Source organism: Diceros bicornis, chromosome 7 (assembly GCF_020826845.1).
Source record: "Diceros bicornis minor isolate mBicDic1 chromosome 7, mDicBic1.mat.cur, whole genome shotgun sequence".
Classification (NCBI taxonomy): Eukaryota; Metazoa; Chordata; class Mammalia; order Perissodactyla; family Rhinocerotidae; genus Diceros; species Diceros bicornis.
The window spans coordinates 88,051,003-88,072,951 of record NC_080746.1 but is presented as its reverse complement, the minus strand read 5'-3'; the positions used below and the strand labels follow the sequence as shown (position 1 = coordinate 88,072,951).

Here is a 21,949-nt window from a genome sequence, read left to right as displayed (position 1 = left end):
AAAAAATGGGTTACTTCTTCCAGATAATGAAAATACTGATATGTTGGTACTAGATTGCCTTAAACTCTTTAAACTGTTAGAGAAACACTTTAAACAACAAAACAACGTTGGAGGAAACACACAATACAGAAGTTTGAAGGCATCAATATACGTCATACATGTTCCAAAGTGCCACATAGGCAGGATCTACAAAAGAATCTAGCTTTTAAAAAAAAAAATTACAGAAATTTTAGTCATTCCTCTAATAGTAGAAATGCCATACACAACATTTCATATGAAACTAATAGCTAATAAAAATTTAATTCACATTCAATTAGAACAAAAATAATATGAATAATATGAAATTGAGCTTTTAAACAGCACTAACAAACCTTTTCTCATTAAAAAATTATTTTGTACATTTAGGAAAAGTATACACACACAAAAATTATCTGAGAAATAGAAAAAATTGATTAGAATTTTATAGGCAGAGGGGAAACCAAAGACACAGAGGACACTGTTGCTCCAGTTTTCAATTGTTCTGAGTTGTCACACTCTCTGTGAATTCACTCAGAGGCCACGTTATTAACAGATGCAAAACTTTGACACAACCAGAGCTGGTGCTCTCTTTAATTTTCTTCATTTTGAAAAGAGAATATTCTGTGTAGAATCATCTATCCTATGAAGGTATAACCTTATAAATGTTTTCATCTTTTTCTAGTCCAATTCCCTTTTTATACTCACATTCCATTCATTTCCTGATTGTAATAGAGGAGAAAACTGATCTAATTAAACATAAAACATTGTGTCAAAACAGATCTAATGGTTAACACTAATCAGTTGCCTGGGGAAGAAGCACCAAAAAAACAGATCAATCAAACAAAAAGATTCACCACCAAAAGTACAACAGGAATAGAAAAGGGTGAACGAAAGCGAAATATATGGCACTAACTTTACATTGAGATATTTTCCTTTCAATCGTTATAAGCATTTGTCAATTATGTTTCTACCCCATTTTCCTTTTTATATGTAAAATGTCATGAGCTCAACACTGGAAGCTCTACAAATACCAGTGATTTCACAATCTTGATGAATTCTAGATTCGCTCTAGTTAGAGCAACCGTTTTATACGACAAATCGACGCTGCTGCTGGGGGAGGGGTGGGGGAGGGGTGGTGGAGGCGCTGAAGGTGGCTCTGTGGTTAGACTCTGTGAGTCAACGGGGTAAACAAGGTCATGGAATATTTCAAATTATGGTTCAATAAAAGATACATCATATCTTATATTTCCATTCATCCTAAGAGATACATATGCATGTGAGAATACATACACATTTATGTATATATCACAAGTGCTCATAAATTTCTTATACAGACAGAATTAAGTAATAAGATCCTTGGATTTTGTCATTTGAGACAGTCTAAATGTATAGGTATGGGATGGGCCTAGAAAAGTGTGCTTGCTCATTTTAAACCTAGCTCTCACCAATGTGTTAGATTTTGGGCAAGTTATCCTTCTCTGCCTTAGTCTGATCGTTATGAAGTGGGCAAAGTAGAGTTTGCCTCTGACCTTTTAAAGAGGATTAAAATAAGTGCAAAGTGCAAAGTTACATGAGAAAAAGTGCTCTGTAAAGCCAAGATACGACTAATAGTAAATTTTTATAAGTAATATAGGTGGCTTCAAAAAGACCCCTTTCCTAATTATATCTAAATGTTGCTAAACGATTTCTTTGCAATAAACAACCGAAGAGACTCTGCAAATCTGAAAGGATGACGTCTTTGGCCGTCTGTAATGATTAAGGTCTTGCTTTTACAAGCCTTAAGATCATGCTGTCTTAAAGGAGAGATATGCACTCACACACACACTGTAATATGATTTATACTTTCTAAACATTTAATTTGGAAGGAATTATCAAATGCATGTAGGTTTTAGTTGCACCTCTGTAAAAATTCTAAAGCAAAATACAATTTTATAAATGGTCTTAAATAATAGGAAAATGCAATGCCTGGCAAAAACATAAAGAACAGAATTTTCTCAGGAGTATGTTATTTCTTGAGCTGCAAAGAGAAAACAAATTCACATGTACATACACACCCACCCACTTAAGCTAGCACACACATGCACACTCCAGAGGTTGATAGCTAACACGCTACTACATTCTTAAGGAGACTGGTCATACACACGATTAGAAGAGACAAGTATAGGTTAAAATGATTACCTATGGTGTTTTGTGTCTAGACATTAAGAGATACAAGGGGTTGCTGGTAACTTTAATCAGTATTATTTTAATAGCAGAAAAGTAAATTACTTTTTCTAGGTTCTCAAACTATTATTTATAAACTTCAACAAATTTTCAAGATAAATAATTATATATAGTTATATATATAGATAACTTAGCAATTAAAATGGGTGCGTCTTTTTACCAGTAACACGGGCAACTTTACCAAGTCCTAGTCACTCCTAGATCTGAGGCTTCTTTATTTGATCGTATAACAACCCTTGAAAATCCTTGCTATTGCAACACTGTACCGTCTGAAGAACTAACTCTCTAGCAAATGGTTGTTTTTTTTTTTTTAAAAAAGGAAACTACTGACCCCACTCCCCATAATGAAACATGACTAATGGCAAGAGTTAACAACCAAAAGCAGCAAAATATGATGAATGTTACTCAATAATTAAAATGTAAAACCAAGTGATTATATTAAGGACATCAATTTATATTGAAAATCAAATTCTGTGAAGTATTTCCAACCAAAAAGAAATCCTAATAAAGAATGGGTCCAATATTATGACTTGGGATAATCTAATGATTAGAAATTCTCACTTTTTTATATTCAACACAAGAAATCTACAACATTTATCTGTACAAAGGATACAGACAGTTCACCAGTTCTAGCTGTGACATCATAACACAGATTTTCTGAACCATTAAAATAAACAAAAAAAGTACTCTTTTCTTAACTGCAAGGATATGGAGTCAAAGTTTCTTATCAAGCTGATAATGATCAAGTTCAGGTTCAAGATGCCGACAGGACTTCTGCGGTGTGGTACAGGGGCTTATTCCTCCTTTACTCCCTGCAGTTTGTCATAACGGGCTGAACTGACATGGCTTTATTGGTTTAGGGAGAATGAATCATTTAAATAACATGAATCTCCTATACCACCAAGACAGCAAGGCGGCTCAGTGAGATGGGAGCGACATAGACTTTTTAAACACCCTAAATCCTTTCGTTGGCCCAGGATATGGTGGCGGTGGTGAAACATTATGTTTTCTGGTCAGTGCCATTGCCTGTTCATAAGAAGGTAACCCTGTGTCCTCCACTGAAGGTGGTGATGGACACAAGACAGCTTCCTCAGGTCTTCTGAAAATGATGGAGGGAGCGTGCCTGCCCCTTCTCATACAGGTGGCTGAAGAACTAGACAAAGAGACAGCATTTAAGTCTAGGAAACACAGCATTTTTAGGTTAAGATGTCAATATTAAAAAATCCAACTGACTATTTTGATAAAAGTTGAACCCAATTTACTAATATAACAATAGTTGTATTTAACCCACTAACTCTGAAAGAGTTAGTGATGTAGTGGAAAGATCAAGAGCTTTGAAGTCAGACATGGGTATGAAACCACATCGCATCATTTCATAGCTGTGTGACCAAAGGCAGGTTACCTAACTCAGTTCCCTTCTCTGTAAAATGGGGATAATAAATAGCTACCTCAGCAGAGGTGCTTTGTGTGGACTGAGGAAGATGTTGGATGTAAAGCATCTAAGCAGTGTCTGGCACACTATATCAAGGACTTAAAACATGCCGATTCCCCTTTTTTCCCACTCCTGAATTAAAACTTCCTCAAAGTGTGATGTGAAATCAAATCCAGGCTTTGCTGTAAGCAGCACAACTCAAGCCAAGGAAACTGAAGCCACAGAGACGATCCCAGCAGCAGATGCCTGTTTCTCTCCTCTGTCCTCCTGCAGTCCTGCTGCCTGGTCCTGCCCTCCTAACTACCTCTACCAGCTCACTCTTCTCCACAAGTCTAACCTGCTGTCTGCTTTCCACTGAATCAACTTCTAACTCCTGTGCCTCCTTTTCAAAGCCTCCCTTATTTTGGCCTTGCCTTATTTTCTATAGCTCTCTGCTCTTTCCCAGGTAGACTCTTTATACTCCTCCATATATGCAATGAATTCTCTGTCCCATCTCTGCTTTCTCTGATGTTGTTCCCTTTCTCAGATTATTGTCTTTTCCCTACTCCATTGATCTGAGCCCAACAATTTTTTTTTTAATATGGCCTAGTTCAAATCCCACATTTTCACAAAACTTTGTCAGCTACACCAGCCAATAGAAACTGAAATCAACACAAGCTTGGTGTTTTGAACCTACATTTTCCCTTCTCACTTGCAAATGAAAAATTATAATTTAAACATTAGTAAATCAATCTGTTTAGACTGTGAGGTTGACTGTCTATGAAGTACCTATGCATAAAATAACCTCTGATAGTTATGGCTAATAAGATAATTAAAATTCATAGGTAATCCCCAACCTCTAGTCATCATTTACAATATTCTTCCCAACAACAGAAAGTTTAGCAGACTCAAAATACTGTAAACTTTTCCAAACTAAATCAGTCAATTTGCCCCTTCGAACATCTTTTCCCTTGGAGGTAATAATGAAATCTGAAATTGGAGTAAAGGAGACAGGAAAATTGCAGAGAGAGAAGAAAAGAAAAAGATCTGTGTAAATCTAGGAACTAGATAATCAGCCCTTAGATAGTCGAGAGATGACGAGAGCATCCTATGTGTACTTAGTGGGCTTGATGCAATTTCTCCTCTTCAGAAATCTGGAATATATTCCCGGCAGGTGTCTTGACATGAGTACAGCCATGTTTGGCCGTTGCATGAACCTACAGCCACCAACACACAAAGAAATATAAAGCGGCTTTCTGTGTGGTGGGAACTGGACCTTCTCCCCCAGAGACAGTTGCAATTTGTAAGATGACAAGACTCTTTGGGCGTCATAGCCTGGGATGGACTGGCCATCTGTGCTGGGCTAGGACGATAACCAAGGAGCTCAATGAACATACACAACTAATAACCATTTGTGCATGAGAACACCAAATGCTTACTCTGGAGATTACTCATACTATATAAGCTGCTGGAAACTGAGGCCTAATGAGAGTTTCACCTGTTGGGGGGGACGCCTTGCCCAGGACCTCTTTCGATTGGCACTCCCACCTAGCCGTGTCAGTTCAAAGGACTCTCCTCGGTGTAATGGTGTGGATGTTGTAAGTACCCGATGCGATGTTTCTCTCTCGATCGATCTGATGTTTCTCTTTTTCGATCGATCTGATGTTGTTTCCTCTTTTTATTGACATATTTGGATGTTATAAGTACCTAGTCTGATGTTTCTTTGTATATAGCTACTTCTTGTATTCTCCATGTCTATTTGCTAACTTTCGCCTTTACCCTTCCCTATATAATAAAGTGTGCACTCAGTCCATTCGTTTGGGTTGGAAAGTTCCTTTTTACGTCTCCAATCGAATCCACTGAACCTCTTACAACAGCAGGCTAGTCACTTGCCACTTTCGCTAACTTGTGACGAAAAGTTCTATTTGTTTATAGGGAACAGGAGAGACAGATGTTTTATTTGAACAAATAAATTTTTCCATGTTGACTTTCAAAATTTAAGATATAAAAACCACATAATAATGACATCAAAAGTCATTAAATATCTACACAGTGATTTCTTACATACATCTTAAATGACTGACATCTCAACATCTCAAATAAACTGACATCACATTATGCCTATTTTCCTCCATAAAATATAGAAACTAAGAAACGAAAAGATCTTGTTTCTCATTTCTTGGCATGTTTTTACAGAGGAATGAAACAAACTTTTCTGACAATGATCTTATTTTTCACTCTTTTCTTTCTCAAATATTCCCTCCCCTCCCCCTTCTTCCAGACTTGCAAAATATAGAAAGAGAACAAACAACTCTGCTGGAAGAATTTCTTGGGACAATAGATGAAAAGTACTTTCGTAAGTATTTAAAAGTTAATCCCAACATAAAAGCATGTCTAGTAAACCTAGTTTGAAACGTCCCCTAAAACTCAGCAGGCTGCTGTGAGGATCAAAGTGAGACAACAGATGTAAAATGATCTGTGAACTGCACAGCACTTACTGTACTGACATTAACATACTAATCCTACTTTTAAAATAAGAGATATCCAGAGTTTTTAAATTTTACAATACTATACACAGAAAACATGCATAATAATGGTAACTCTTGGCTCCCCGTGTCTTTGAATTCTGCTTCTACCCTCATGCAGGGAAGAAGCTAGAAGGTTTCAGAGAAAAAGGCCATAAGGTAAGAAAATGTAGTGATGCAGAAAAGTAGAAAAATCAGAAGAAGAGAGAAGAATATGTCAAGCATGAGGACACCGAACAATGGCTGTGCTATCACAGACTTCAAGTGAAATTATTAAACACGAGGGCATACATGAACTTTTTTTGAAAAACATTATGAATGTGGTGGAAAAGAAGGAAAGATAAAAGGCAGGAAGAGTCTCCAAAGACAAATTTTGCCTATTTCTTCATTAACCTGTGAGTTTGCAGGACTCCCTCAGCTGGTGGAGAAAAACACACCAAATAAAATCTTAGTCAAAAGTCCTAGAAAATGGCAAGACCTTCCTATCTGTTAAATAAGAGAAATTAATAGAAGTGTCTCAGCTTAAAAGATAGTGGCTTAAGAAAAATTAAACAAATTCTTCCTTCTTTTCTCTCACTTCTCAAATTTTTACAGGATTTACAGAGGTCTCTGACAAACTCCTTAGTCCACGCCCATAGGCCCCGTTAATGCCTCAGGGAGCTGTCCAGGATTCCAGCTTGGGGGCAGAATTACAATTTATGTTGCCCCATCCTTTGCCCTCCCGCTGGCATGTCTTCTCTCCGCGCTCTACTGTAGGCATCCCTCACAGCTCCGTGCTTGGCCTTCCGTCCTCATCACACTCAGAGAACCTGCCTACTCTCACGGCTGCAGCTTTTATCCTCCAACAGATGAATCCTAATTCCACCTCTGTCGCCCTAAACTCTTACCTTAACAATAAAGAAAACATTTTTATTGTGGTAAAATATATACAACATAAAATTTGCCATTTTAACCACTTTAAATTGTACGATTCAGCAGTATTAATTACATTCACAATGTTGTGCAACCATTACCACCATCTATTTCCATAAACTTTTCATCACCTGGTCAACCATCATGAGCTTATTCACAGAATGTTAAACTGTGAATAGGGATATATAAGCACCCATTTCAAATAGCCTGTTTAGCACCTGGTGCTTTTTTAGAATAAGGTTATTTCTACACTTACTCATCTATACTTACTGAGAAGATAATATACATGGAAGATAATAACTTTTTATATTCATGAAGATGTTGAGGTTCTATTATGCAAACAATTCTGGCCTTTATGAATCTTTATCTTTGCTATTTTCCTCAAGTGGCAACCATTTTAGTTTATTCATTTTTACTTAAAGTATCAATAAAAATAGCTAAATTTGAAGGCTAGTTACACTGTTTCTATTTGGGTAGCCACATAGCCAGATCTGTTAATACTGTGACTCAGAGTAACTCAGGGACTTCCTGCCTCTGGAAATAATGTGGGGACATTACTATCTGCCTCTTGCTTAAGAAGGAAATATTGAAAAATCAAGCTGACATTTGTGAATCTTCTTGCTTTCTTTTGTAGGACCTTAGAAATAGCATCAATAAGTTGTTTATGTAAGTGTTAAATTAGGCAACCAAACACCTTTCAGAGACAGGGGACATTGGGGAGACATGACAACTAAACGCCACGTGGTATGGTGACTGGATCCTGCAGCAGAAAAAGGGCACTAATGGGAAAACTGATGAATCTAAATAAAGTCTGGAATTTAGTTAATAGTAACGTACCAATGTCAGTTTTTTAGTTTTACAAATGTACCAGGGTAATGTAAGATATCAGTGAGGGAAATGTGGTGAAGGATACACAGGAACTCTCTGAGCTGTCCACGCAACCGTCCTGTATATCCACGATTGTTCCAAAACAAAATGTTTTTTTAAAAAATAGGCATCCTAAAATAACAGTATAGAACGTATAATAGTGAATTAAGTATTTTTACTGGTACTTACCCTGGATGTCGTTGCCTGTTACACTTAGTGATACAAAGATAGTAACCAAGTAGTCCAAAAATAACCAAAAATACTCCAGCAGCAATTAATCCAGTCAGAAGGCCCATAACATCGATTTTCTCTCTGTTACCATCTTAAGAGACATTATTAAAATAACATCAATATAAACATCTATGAAAAGTACCATCTATGATTTCAATAAATTTAACACTGGGTCTAAGCACATTATAAAGCACCTAATAATTAATATTGATTTATTTTAGAAGTCTTTGTGCTAGAGACATGACCTGAAACATTTTTAAATAACATTTCCTAAAAGCCCTAAGTAAGGTTTCATTTATTTCAAATGGGTCGTAACAAATGGGCAATATTCAAGACTCAGTGGGGTAAACATATTCTTTGTTCAACCAGACACACTTGGTATTAACTGCGGAGACAAAGGTATGGAGGAGCTGCGTGGCGCTGCCTCCCCACAGCTGGGCCCTACCCATGGGAATGCAAGTCCACGTGACGAAAGACAGGTAGAGACGCTCACTACAGATAAAATAAAGGATCTCCACTCTCTAAAAGCTGCTTAATTCTACCTAACAATCTTAATTACCGAGTAGCATAAGTATTCCATTCCCTTGTGATGGTAAAAAAAAAATAAATAAATAGTTCACCACTTGCACAAACGGAGCCCTCCTTCTATTCTTTTTTTTTTCAATTTTGTTTTTGTGAGGAAGATCAGCCCTGAGCTAACATCCGTGCTAATCCTCCTCTTTTTGCTGAGGAAGACCGGCTCTGAGCTAACATCTATTGCCAATCCTCCTCCTTCTTTTGTTCCCCAAAGCCCCAGTAGATAGTTGTATGTCGTAGCTACACATCCTTCTAGTTGCTGTATGTGGGACGTGGCCTCAGCATGGCCGGAGAAGCGGTGCGTCGGTGCGCGCCCGGGGTCCGAACCAGGGCTGCCAGTAGCGGAGCGCGCGCACTTAACCGCTAAGCCCTGGGGCCGGCCCCCTCCTTCTATTCTGTACAAGTCTTGACTTAGCTGAACTGTTCAAAACAGCTTTAAGCCTATTATCTCATTTCCCCAGTATCTCACCAAACTTGATTTTCAGTGTGTAAATAGATGAATGTGGCCTTCTCTGTCTTAGATAGCCCAGCGTGTAATTGAGAAATCTTCCTCAGATTTACAAGGTATGTATATTGAGCAACAACGAAACACAAACAATGAAACTAAAAATGTATTATAAAAGAGAAAGAGTGGGAAAAACATTAAATTTGATCAATTCTTGCCTTACCTGATTTTGTGTTTAGTCCTTTAATCGAATATTCCTGCCAAAATGTCATCTAAGAAAAAGGTAAAATTTCCAAGTTTATTTAATTTCTTTATTATCGTTTCATTTGGTCCCAATGACCTAGACTAGGGGTGGTAAATTCTTGGCATGTGCCCTGGGTAGGGTACCAGTTCACTCAAGGTGGAGGGTGTGAGTCACTCTAATTAAAGCACTGCCACCCACCACTCTTTCTCCCACCTCTGGAACTGGTCAGAGGATTAGTGCCAGTGCCAGCTCTCTATTGTGCCCCAATGTTCTCCTTTCACCTGCCCAGAGCCCCCAGTCAGGCATCAGGGATACTCGCATTAGAGTCGGTGAAAGTACCAAAGGTGCAAGTTGAGGCAGTGGACTCATTATCGTGGTTGAAAAGGAGTCTGAAGTTTCTTGCACTGGGTGGGCCCTCAGTTTGCTAGGAGATTCTTTTTTTGTGTGTGAGGAAGATCAGCCCTGAGCTAACATCCATGCCAAGCCTCCTCTTTTTGCTGAGGAAGACAGGCCCTGGGCTAACATCCGTGCCCATCTTCCTCCACTTTATATGGGATGCTGCCACAGCATGGCCTGACAAGTGGTGCATCGGCGCATGCCTGGGATCCAAACCCCGGCCGCCAGCAGCGGAGCGCGCGCACTTAACCGCTATGCCATGGGGCTGGCCCTGCTATGGGATTCTATTGAGAGGTATTTATCAATTTGGAAAGACATCCCTGAGACTGTTTACATTCAGTGTTACTTGAGAGAATGGAAGTGGATTTTAAGGGACCTTGATAAAAGTAGAAAAAGAGTTTGTGAAACAATACATCTATAGACAGCTAATCTTCGACAAAGGAGCCAAGAACATACAACGGAGAAGGAATGTCTCTTCAGTAAATGGTGTTGGGAAAACTGTACAGCCAACGCAAAAAAAATGAAAGTAGAACATTATCTTACACCACACACAAAAATTAACTCAAAATGGATTGAAGGGGCCAGCCCGGTGGCGCAAGCGGTTGGGTGCACACGCGTTCCTGTGGGGCGGGCCGGGGTTCTCTGGTTCGGATCCTGGGCGTGCACAAACGCACCACTTGTCAAGCCATGCTGTGGCAGCGTCCCATATAAAGTGGAGGAAGATGGGCATGGATGTTAGCCCAGGGCCAGTCTTCCTCAGCAAAAAGAGGAGGATTGGCAGATGTTAGCTCAGGGCCGATCTTCCTCACCAAAAAAAAAAAAAAATGGATTGAAGACTTGAATGTAAGACATGAAACCATAAAACTCCTGGAAGAAAATGTAGGCAGTACACTCTTTGGCATTGGTCCTAGCAGCATTTTTTCGAATACCTTATCTACTCAGGCATGGGAAACAAAAGAAAAAATAAACAAATGGGACTACATCAGACTAAAGAGCATCTACAAAGCAAAGGAAACCATAAACAAAATGAAAAGACAACCCACCAACTGGGAGAAAATATTTGCAAATCATATATCCAACAAGGGGTCAATTTCCAAAATATATAAAGAACTCATACAACTCAACAACAAAAAAACAAACAACTCAATCAAAAAATGGGCAGAGGGGCCAGCCTGGCGGTGTAGTGGTTACGTTTGAGCACTCTGCTTTGGTGGCCTGGGGTTCGCAGGTTCAGATCCCGGGCGTGGACCTACACACTGTGTATCAAGCCATGTTGTGGCAGGCGTCCCACATATAAAGTAGAGGAAGATGGGCACAGATGTTAGCCCAAGGCCAATCTTCCTCAACAAAAACAGGAGGATTGGCAATGGATGTTAGCTCAGGGCTAATCTTCCTCACCAAAAAAAAAAAAAAAAAAACAGGCTATTTGGGTAGCCACATAGCCAGATCTGTTAATACTGTGACTCAGAGTAACTCAGGGACTTCCTGCCTCTGGAAATAATGTGGGGACATTACTATCTGCCTCTTGCTTAAGAAGGAAATATTGAAAAATCAAGCTGACATTTGTGAATCTTCTTGACATTGGTTTTAAAGGAATCTTTTCGGATGACATGCCTACCCAGACTAGGGAAACTAAAGAAAAAATAAACAAGTGGGACTTTATCAGACTAAAGAGCTTTTATAAGACAAATGAAACCAGAATCAAGATGAACAAACAACCAACCAGCTGGGAGAGAATATTTGCAAAACATACATCTGACAAGGGGTTGATCTCCATAATATATAAAGAACTCACACAATTGAACAACAAAAAAACAAACAACCCGATCAAAAAATGGGCAGAGGAAATGAACAGACACTTCTCCAAGGAAGATATACAGATGGCCAATGGACACATGAAAAGACCTTCAACCTCACTAATTATTAGGGAAATGCAAATCAAAACTACAATGAGATATCACTTTACACTGGTCAGAATGGCTATAATTACCAAGACAAAAAATAACAAATGTTGGAGAGGATGTGGAGAAAAGGGAACCCTCAGACATTACTGGTGGGAATGCAAATTGGTGCAGCCACTATGGAAAACAGTATGGAAATTTCTCAAAAAATTAAAAATAGAAATACCATATGATCCATACTGGGTATTTATCCAAAGAACTTGAAATCAACAATTCAAAGAGACTTATGCACCTCTATGTTCATTGCAGCATTATTCACAATAGCCAAGAAGTGGAAGTAACCCAAGTGTCCATCAACTGATGAATGGATAAAGAAGATGTGGTATATATACACAATAGAATACTACTCAGCCATAAAAAAGACAAAATCATCCCATTTGCAACAATATGGATGGACCTTGAGGGTATTATGTTAAGCAAAATAAGCCAGAGAGAGAAAGACAAACACTGCATGATTTCACTCATATGTGGAAGATAAACAAACACATGGATAAAGAGAACAGATTAGTGGTTACCTGAGGGGAAGGGGGATGGGAGTGGGCAAAAGGGGTAAAGGGGAACATAGATAGGGTGATGGATAAATATGAGACTATTGGTGGAGAGCACAGCGCAGTCTATAAAGAAACTGATAAATAATAATATACACCTGAAATTACAGAATGTTATAAAGTATTATGACCTCCATAAAATAATTGGAAAAAAAAAATGGGTTTGTGAACAACAGAATAAAATCTCAAGAGCACAACTAAAAAGTACAGATTCTGTTTTCTTCTCCAACACATGTGGCTGATATTAGCAGGGAATGGGAGGCTGGGCACAGTTTGGAAGAAAAAAGAACTAAGTTCCACTAACACCTGCATTTGAAGGACACCTAGATAGGTTCTTATCGACCAAAGAGTAAAATGGGACTGTTGAGGAAGGAATAACGAGCTGGGGGTATTTAATCTACAAAAGCAAAGAATTTGGGTCACTTAATATTCTTCAAGAATATGTCAAATTACAACAGGGACAATGCTGTCTGTTTTTTACCTTTTCAAGATGAACAGACAGGATTTAATTATATTTTAAGAGAGAACTTCTAAAAGTTTTTCTCTTAAGTTACACAGATAGACCAAACAACTCCTGAATGCAAGGACCACATATTTCGTATCCTCAGTCTCCAGCAGAGAACTTGGCACATAGCAGATTGTCAACAAATACTTGAAATATAAACCTGGAAATCAAAAAAGGTCAGGTCACTGATAGGAGATATTGCTCTGAGTCTTGAATGATTGAAGCCTGAGTCAGAGAGGTAACTCAAATAATACCCTGAAGTTTAATTCACTCTGTTCATGATTGTTCTTGAATATAATAAACATTAAACTCACAAAATCACAACATAATTGACAATTTGCTAATTACTATAAGCCCAGTTAATTAAGTACAAAGCCAAATCTAAATAGGTTAATTAGCATTTTAAGGAAGTAGAAAGAGATAACAGATATACAATCCTGATTTTTATTTAAAGCATAAATAAGTGTCATTTCCTTAAGGATAATTTAATAAATTTTCAGCCAAGTAACATCATCAACCAAATTACCGTTTTATCTTCATCCACAAAAATCTCTCTGGCTTCCTCATAATTACAAAGTTCTTCTTTGCACTCTCTCTCCAGGTCCCCGGGAGTGAAGAGTTCCAAATCAAATCTATTATACAGGAGGTGTCTACGTATGAAAAAGTTTGCTTCTTCTTTTGATGTAAAGACTAATAAAGAAATGGAAAGATTTCAAAGATCAATAAAAAATAAGGCAGAAAATTCCTGTTTTAACTGTGGAAAAAGTGAATAGTTCTCTTGATGTGGTTAAATTACATCAAAGTTTCTTGTATGATTTTAAAATCTGACAAAAAGAAATAGCACCAGTAAAAATAATTTCAGCTAAATATGAAATACAAGTATTAGCATAACTCCAAAAATACTTGAGTTGATTATTATGTCCAAAATTATTAGCATAAATGAAATTATTTAAATATTTTTCCCTCTGGACAATTATTTTTCCAACAAATGACAAGTCAGACTATTCTATTTCTAAAAGGTTGCTTCCCTATGATCCTGACTGAGAAAAATCAGTCTGGTGTAATGGACACTGTTGGACTAAGTGAGAAGACAGAGTCTTGGTTGCGATTTGGCTCAGCTATCTACTGTGAATAGGGATAAGTCACTTATATCTCTGGGGTGCCATTTCCTCATTTGTAAAACTGGGAAATAAACCAAATAATCACTAAGATCTCTTTATGTTTTAAAATTATAAATTAATGCATTCACATTAAAATTGTTATATCAAGTTTACACTAAAACATAAAATTCTAAACTTCTAAGTTAATAAAATTGTAAGTCAATTATAAGATTAATTAAAAGACATTCAGCCCCTCCCAAAGGAGTAGCTCCCTCCACCCATCCCCCAAATATGTTCCACAGTTCTTTACAAGATGCCCTCTGCATGTGCTGGGAAGGTAAACGGTAAACACAACAGAGTAAAGCACGGGTTGACACAAAAGCAAAATATCCCACTGTGGCACTATTTCCAAAACCTGCAAACTTAAAACTCCTTCTGGAGGCACACAAACAAAGCTTAAGTGATCTTGCTCCAACCAGATCACATTACCGAGACTGGAATTCAGAAACTCTCTGAGAATTACATCAAAATGCTTAAAAGAATTAAGTGTTGGTATTTCTCACTGCTAACCATTCCTAAAGGAACACTGTATTAAAGTGGGCAACTGAAAGGCAGCCCAAGGCTGACAGAGAGCAGGGCCTGGAAGACTAATCTTGATACTGTCTTGTGAGTGACAGTCATGGCTTATCCAAGATATTTTTTCTACTAATCAATCACCTTTCCAAACAGGTCTGAATCTTAGAGAGCTGTTTTGTCCAACACAGTAGCCACGAGCTACAGATGGCTATTGAGCACTTGAAATGTGGCTGGTCTGAACTGACATGTGCTGTAAGCATAAAAAATACACACAGGAATTCAAAGACTTAGTTAAAAAAAAAAAAAAGAATACGAACTATCTCAATGTTTTATATTGCTTATATTTGGAAATGATATTTTGGATATATTGGGTCAAATTAAATAATTATCAAAATTAACTTCACTTGTTTTTACTTCTTTTACTGTAGCTATTTAAAAATTTCAAATTATTTTTGTGGTTCCCATGATGTTTCTATTGGCCAGTGCTCTTCTATAAATAACATAGATGGGCTATTTGAACCACAGAATAGGATAACTGGTGATGGTTGTTTTAAGAAATATTTTAAAAGATCAGTGTGATGGAATATTTCTGTTCTTTCTTCTTCCTGTCTTCTTGTAGATTTTAGGCTACCACCAAATGGTGACAGAATGAACGTTCTTCCGAGTCTCCATCATCTCTCATGGGATTCTGGCAGTGGCTCTCTGAGGGGTCTCCTTGCTCCTCCAAGTCTGTGTTGAACATCCCGTTGTAGCTACACTGGCTTCCAGCTCGCCTGGCTCTCTCCTTCCTTTGCTCGTGCTGTTTCCTCTGAATAGAACTTTCTTCTTTCCATTGCTCTCAGCTCCTTTAGCATTTTGCTCAATGTTACCCTATACCTTCTATACTTCGTTTTTCCCCATGGCACTTGTCACCACCTGGTGTTCTATGTTTTACATACCTATTTGCTGCGACTGTTCCCCTCACTAGAAGGAAAGTTCCTTTAAAGTAGGGATCTTGGTGCCTAGCACATAAGCAGTGCTCAAAAAATTACTTACTAAAAGAATGAATGAACTCAACTTTCCTGGAGTGGGAAGAAACTCTTGGACCTAAATTCTACCAGTTGAAGCAATTCATAGGTATAGTCTGATGTTACTCAGTTTGGCATAGGTTTAAAATACTAAACCAGTGATGAAGCAACTCACAGCCTGCCTAACTTAGCTATACTTTCTAATTTCAGAATGGAGAATTAGAAATTCGCCTCTGTATTGCTACTTTTCAGATACACCCAGATCTTTATATTTTATTGCCTAAAAAAGCAGTGCCAAATTTCTCATTGTCGGTCTTCTGTTCAAGTAGGTTATCTGAGTTATGAACATACCCTCCGCCCTCCAAATGGGACTCAATACAGCTACTTTCAACTTGGAAAGAAAATGAAAAAGGGAATCATGAACATTTTTATTATGCCTGAAATGATATTTATGCCAATAAAAGTTCTCCCCCCTGTACTAAATGTGCCTCCCAGGGGCTGCTGTTTGCCACTTTCCCTGAAAGCTCCCATTCTGTGGTTGACCTTAGACTTAACCTTTAGTGCCTCATCACTCTTCCCTGCCTCCCTTATCATCTCAGGAGAAATACTCTCCTCTGTTATTTGGGTCCTAAGTAACCCTGAATTTGCTTATAATTGAAAGAAGCCAACTTCCTTGGCCCTGGAGCATCCTGAACTCCCAGCCAGAGTCCCTGTGTTCCCTCCGGCCAACGCTGGAGGATACGCTGGCCTTTCCACTTATGTTATCTGCCTCCTCGGTTTCTCTTCCCATCTCCATTTCTCCTGTCTTAGACCACTCTAAGAGGTTGTTTGTGCATTTCACTATTTCAAACCCATCCCCGCCACCCCCTGATATTCCATTCTCATCCTCTCTCCTGTTTCCCCATGTTTTCTAAATAAATTGCTTTTGGGGCATTTGAACTCCACCCCTGGGCTTTATCAGAATGTAGCTGAAGGTCCCTTATTTTCCTAGTTACTTTTCACATCTCCATTTACTGTACCTCATTTGCAGACAGAGAGCATTGGCTTCTGTGCCACACAACTTTCCCAAGATAATCACCAGAACTCACTCTTTCCTCTGCTCTCGAGCTCTGCTTCTACCTCTGTCATAGAGTTTACAGAGATCATGTTTATACCCTGCCTCCCCCACCAAATGAAGAGGTCCTCCAGGGCAGGGATCACAGGCTTTCATTTCTACATCTCCAGTACCTAGCATAGGGCCTGGCACATAGTATGTGTTAATAAAGTGGTTAATAACTGAACAAATTGGCTTTTTAAATATATAGGATCCCTTATTTACATTTCCCACACGTATCTCCAGCCTTCTGCACTCAAGTATGATCTCTAAATTCCTTCCTCCGTTTGTGATATCCTTGAGAGTGTCTTTTATGCCTGTGTCATGTGAATGAATGAATACACTCACAAGCATTCCTGGGATCAGCATCTAGTCCCACTGTGTATGGACTATCAACCTTGTATATGAGTGGACTTACATATATGGTACAACTTGAGAGGTACCAAGAAGGATCTCCTTCCAAAATCTCTCCTTATTCCACTAGTTAGCCTATGCAATTGCCTGGAATTCTGCCATCAGGGTTTGATTCTTTTGGGTTAATATATTGCCCTATCTTAAAATACACACTCTCTCCTAGAAGGTTTAACACACTAGGCTGTATTAACCATTAATAAGTCATCCAGGAGTATGAATGTAACACATCCTTCCCAATGAAAATGAGCTGAGAGTGGGATCCGATGAGAAGGAATAAGGGACAGGAACAGGTGGGAAGCAGATCCACAGTACCAGAGTGGGGTGGGTAGGGAAACACAGTGACTAGGCAGGGAGAAGGATGCTGAGAGCCAAAGCCAATTTTTTCTTTTCTTTTCAGGTTTTTCTAGGTTAGGCTTTTAATATGTGGCAGGAACCAGTCTGTTTATGACCTGGAACCCACAAGGTGTGAAATTCTAGGTTAGCAAGCTGCAAACCTAATCTTCTCACAATCTGACTTTATCCAGATAACCAGACATTTTAAACTCAAAAAGGACCTCCGAGATCATTCCACTCCTCACCCCCATCATTTTACAGATGAAGAAATTCAAGCTGAAATGGCTTAAGTACCTCCCCAGGGTCTCATAACAAGTCCAGACTAGTTCCTGGGCTCCCTGTCCAACACTCCAGGAAGAACAAGTAATTATGCTCCTTATAACTGCCACATAACCTCATCTAGAAAATCGGCAACAACTGACTTTCAGAAGTTGCAAGAGGTTTCCCATTCGGTTAACCACAAATCAGGTCTTAAATACATATTTATCAAAAGTAACTCACAGAAATAAATTTGTATAAATTGTAGGTAACATAACAAACCACAACATTACCAAATAAACCACAAGTTAAACTAAAGATTATTTTAGCGTTTCTATGACCGAGGGTGGGTTTCCTGGACCGGGCCCCCTCACCGTCCTCTCCCGAATGCCGAGGAAATGCGGCGGCCCCCGGGGGCAGCTGGCTGAGCAGAACCACGAGCGCAAACATCGTTGGGAGCCGTCAAACTAAAACAAAATAACAAAACGCGTCAAAAAAGGCCTGGCTCAGCACTTCGAGGTCCCGGGGGAGCCGGTCACCGGCGGTGGTCGTGGAGCCCCACGCGGACAGCGGCCCGCGCGCCGGCCCGACCCGACCACGGCCCAGGGCACCTGGCGAGCCCCGGCTTCGCGTTCGGGTCGGACCCGGTCCCGGGGCGGCCCTGCCGAGCGAGCCGCTCCCCACGGCCGCACCTGCAGCTCCGGCGCACATCCCAGGGCCCCGGCTCCCCCGCCCCGGCCCCGGAGCCCACGTCCCGGCCCCGGACCCGCCGTCCCGGCGCCGGACCCCTAGTCCCAGGGCTCTAGACTCCCCATCCCGGCCCCGGACCCGCCGTCCCGGCCCCGGAGCCCACGTCCCGGCCCCGGACCCGCCGTCCCGGCGCCGGACCCCTAGTCCCAGGGCCCCAGACTCCCCATCCCGGCCCCGGACCCGCCGTCCCGGCCCCGGAGCCCACGTCCCGGCCCCGGACCCGCCGTCCCGGCGCCGGACCCCTAGTCCCAGGGCTCTAGACTCCCCATCCCGGCCCCGGACCCGCCGTCCCGGCCCCGGAGCCCACGTCCCGGCCCCGGACCCGCCGTCCCGGCCCCGGACCCCTAGTCCCAGGGCCCCAGACTCCCCATCCCGGCCCCGGAGCCCCGGTCTCGGCCCCGGACCCCCCGCCCCGGCCCGGGACGCCCGGGTCCCGGCCCCGCAGCTCCCGCCCCGGACTGATCCCGGGCTCGCTGTGCGCAGGCGCCGTGGGCCGCGCCCTGCGGGGGGGCGCCGGCCTCGGCCGGGGCCACTGGGGCCGGAGGGGGCGCGGGGACGACGGCACCTGGCCGCGCTCCCCAGGCCGGCCGCCTACCTGGGCGTCTCGTCCCGTCTTCTCGCGGCCGCGCTCAGCTCTGGGCCCGGCCCCGCCTCGGCGCGCGGCGGCGGATTTGGATTCGCGTCCCGACCCGGCGTCCCTGCGAACCGGGGCGTGTCCAGGTCTCCGCGAGCACACCGCCCCCGGCGTCCGGGCGTCTGCGGGGTGCCGCGGGCCCGGGGTCTGTCTGCGGGGTGCCGCGGGCCTGCGGTCTGTCGGTGGTCACCCTGGGTAGGCGGCCCTCGAAGGGTGGTCCCAGGGCGAGAACAAAATAGTCTTCAGAGAAAATATACTTATTAGTAATTTTAAATGTGAAGTGACCTTAAAATTAATTGATTAGTTGGTTCTCCAATTGTGGTCCGCCAGGTCTGGGACGTCCCCAAGATTCTTTCAAGGGGTCTCCGAGGTCAAAACTATTTCCATTACAGTAATAAGAAACAATCTGCCTTTTTCACTTTCATTTTCTCTTGAATGTATAGTGGAACTTTCCAGAGGCCATTTGACGTGTAATGATGTCACCACTCTGCTAACTTGTAGAATGCCTACATGTCTATTCTTGCGTTTTCTAGTATTTTCTGTGGTAGTAAGTGTAGGTATCAATATGTACATTTTTATAGAGATTAATAAAATTTTTGGGGCCAGCCCAGTGGCACAAGTGGTTAAGTGCGTGCGCGCCGCTGCGGCGGCCGGTTCCCCCATTCGGATCCCCGGCTTGCACCAACGCACCGCTTGTCAAGTCATGCTTTGCTGGTGTCCCATATAAAGTGGAGGAAGATGGGCACGGATGTTAGCCCAGGGCCAGTCTTCCTCAGCAAAAAGAGGAGGATTGGCAGATGTTAGCTCAGGGCCAATCTTCCTCAAAAAAAAAAAATAATAATAATAAAATAAAATTTTTTCTCAGTACTTCTATACTTTTATTAGTTGTCTTTGGTCATATCTACCAGGATATATATAACCTCATTATTTTCAAATAAATAGTTATCTTGAAATCTTGAACTTTTCTTTGCATCTTTGTGGACAAACAAGAAAAATTATTACTTTGTTGTCTTGATTTGAAATAATATTTTGAAAATTTCTCAATTTTAAAATGTAATATGATGAATATCATTAGATATAATTCACAATAAGAAGTAAAAAACTATCTGAGGCCCTTGATAATATTATAGAATGTAAAGAGTGATCCAAGAGTGAGAATTGCTGCCTCAAGCAGTGAAGGCAGCAGGTGGACACAGCACCTGTCCTACGTGATGTTCACATCCATCCTTGTCAAAATAACGTGCTTAATAATTCTTTGGAACATTATTTAAGGTTCCATGCTTTGGCCAAAGTGGCTTGGCAGTTGCTGGAAGCCAGAGGAAACGTTTTTTCCCCCTTTCTAATCTTTGATTAATTCCATTTCTGCCAAATTCTTTTTTTCTCCCCTTAAAGGCTATTGCCTGTTTTATTCTAGTTATTTAGAATCAACTGAATTCTGAAGAATTCAATTGCAGAAATTTTGTTTTCATTGATTCCTTCCAGACAGTGCTTTTTCTTTTCCCATCTCCCAATCTCTTCCTCCTCTATTTCCATTTGTTCACCTTGTTTTCTAACCTGTTTCTGTGATAGACCCTTCTCTTTCTCTTCAATCCTTCTATTGTTCTTAAGCAGTTGGGATCAGACTGTGAAGGGACCAGAAATGATTTCTTGTGATTGACATTCTAGAACAGGAAACATCTTCATTAGAACACCCATTCTTCTATTTGTTCATTAATTTAGTCAAACAACATCACTAAACCCTGAGGATAGAGAGATAAACACCACAGTCTCTATTTTGGAGGAGAATTTAATCTAAGATCTAGATCTAAGAACGTGGCCCTATAAAGTTCTTATCGAGGGCAAGAACTGACTTATTCATCTTTACATCCTCCACAGTACCCAGCAGAGCACCTTTTGTGTTGTTCATGTTCAATACATTTTTTTGGGTGGAAGCAATTTATTTTCAGGTAGGAAAGGTGCTTCACACTATATTGGGAGAGGCAAGTGGTCAGCTGCCTCATGCTGTGGAATAAGCAGATATGAACTTTGATGACATCCACTCACATATCTGGATATTTAGACCAAAACAAATGAGGCTTTGTGCTCACATCAAATATCAGAATTTATAGTCTGAGAGGGGAGTCGATACAGAAATGGTGTTTTTCAAAGGTGAATTACATCGCCGCATGTTTCCCTGTAATATTGGATCCTGTAGAATGTTATAGTATTTGGCAGTATGCGCACAAACTTAAAGCTCTGTGGAGCTGCAAGATATATTGAGATTAGATAGTAAAGAGAGAAAAGAGAATGACCAGTAACAGCACTGTCCAAGATTGCTGATTTTTTCTGTTATTTACTTGCTACATTCATTTTCTTATTTTGCAGAGTTTGCTTTTTAAAGTCACACTATTCTTATGCCTTTCTTCCAAAGCATTTTAAGTGCTTTTATTCTAGCCGTCTGTGGAGTTGGGCCACATATTATGATTCTCATTTTACAAAGAGGGATACTGAAGCATGAAGAAGTAAAGGGTCTTAAATAGTCGTTGACCAAGTAGTAGCCCAGCTCTTGATCTTTCCACTGGTTTTCTGAGTTATGACCAAGCAACAGAGGGCAGTAGGTAAAGAATTATTTAATTTCAAAAGAAATAAGAAAAAAAAATCAAAGCAATGAGATTAATGGACTTGGATTAATGTGATAATGCATCTCTGAGTTGAGCACACACCCACCCACTTACCTGTGTGAACTCAAGAATGAAATGGAAACTCGCTCTGCTGTATAGGCGCAAGGATTGACTCAAGCACTGTGACAGAAAATGTTAAGGTTGCAACCATGAAGCTCTGCAATGTAAGGTCATATCCACATCCTTGAAGACACACTGATGACTGTGTCATTAGACTACTCGGAACAGGAGATGCAACTTTCCTGAACTTGTTTCTGTGACA

General features: G+C 40.7%; 1 protein-coding gene across 2 annotated transcripts; it reads right to left on the bottom strand.

Moving 5' to 3' along the window:
* Positions 1-1,848: 1,848 nt before the first annotated feature.
* On the bottom strand, positions 1,849-19,046 carry PRRG4 (proline rich and Gla domain 4). Of its 2 annotated transcripts, none has more exons than XM_058546201.1 (6): positions 18,989-19,046; positions 18,018-18,110; positions 13,389-13,552; positions 9,432-9,480; positions 8,146-8,278; positions 1,849-3,394 (listed from the first exon to the last, which is right to left on the bottom strand). In XM_058546201.1, the coding sequence occupies exons 2-6, from the start codon at positions 18,091-18,093 to the stop codon at positions 3,160-3,162; spliced, it is 657 nt and encodes a 218-aa protein (XP_058402184.1). In that variant the 5' UTR covers positions 18,094-18,110; positions 18,989-19,046; the 3' UTR covers positions 1,849-3,159. The 2 variants fall into 2 exon arrangements, with proteins under 2 accessions (XP_058402184.1, XP_058402183.1); XM_058546200.1 differs by lacking the exon at positions 18,989-19,046 and adding an exon at positions 18,255-18,324.
* Positions 19,047-21,949: the final 2,903 nt, after the last annotated feature.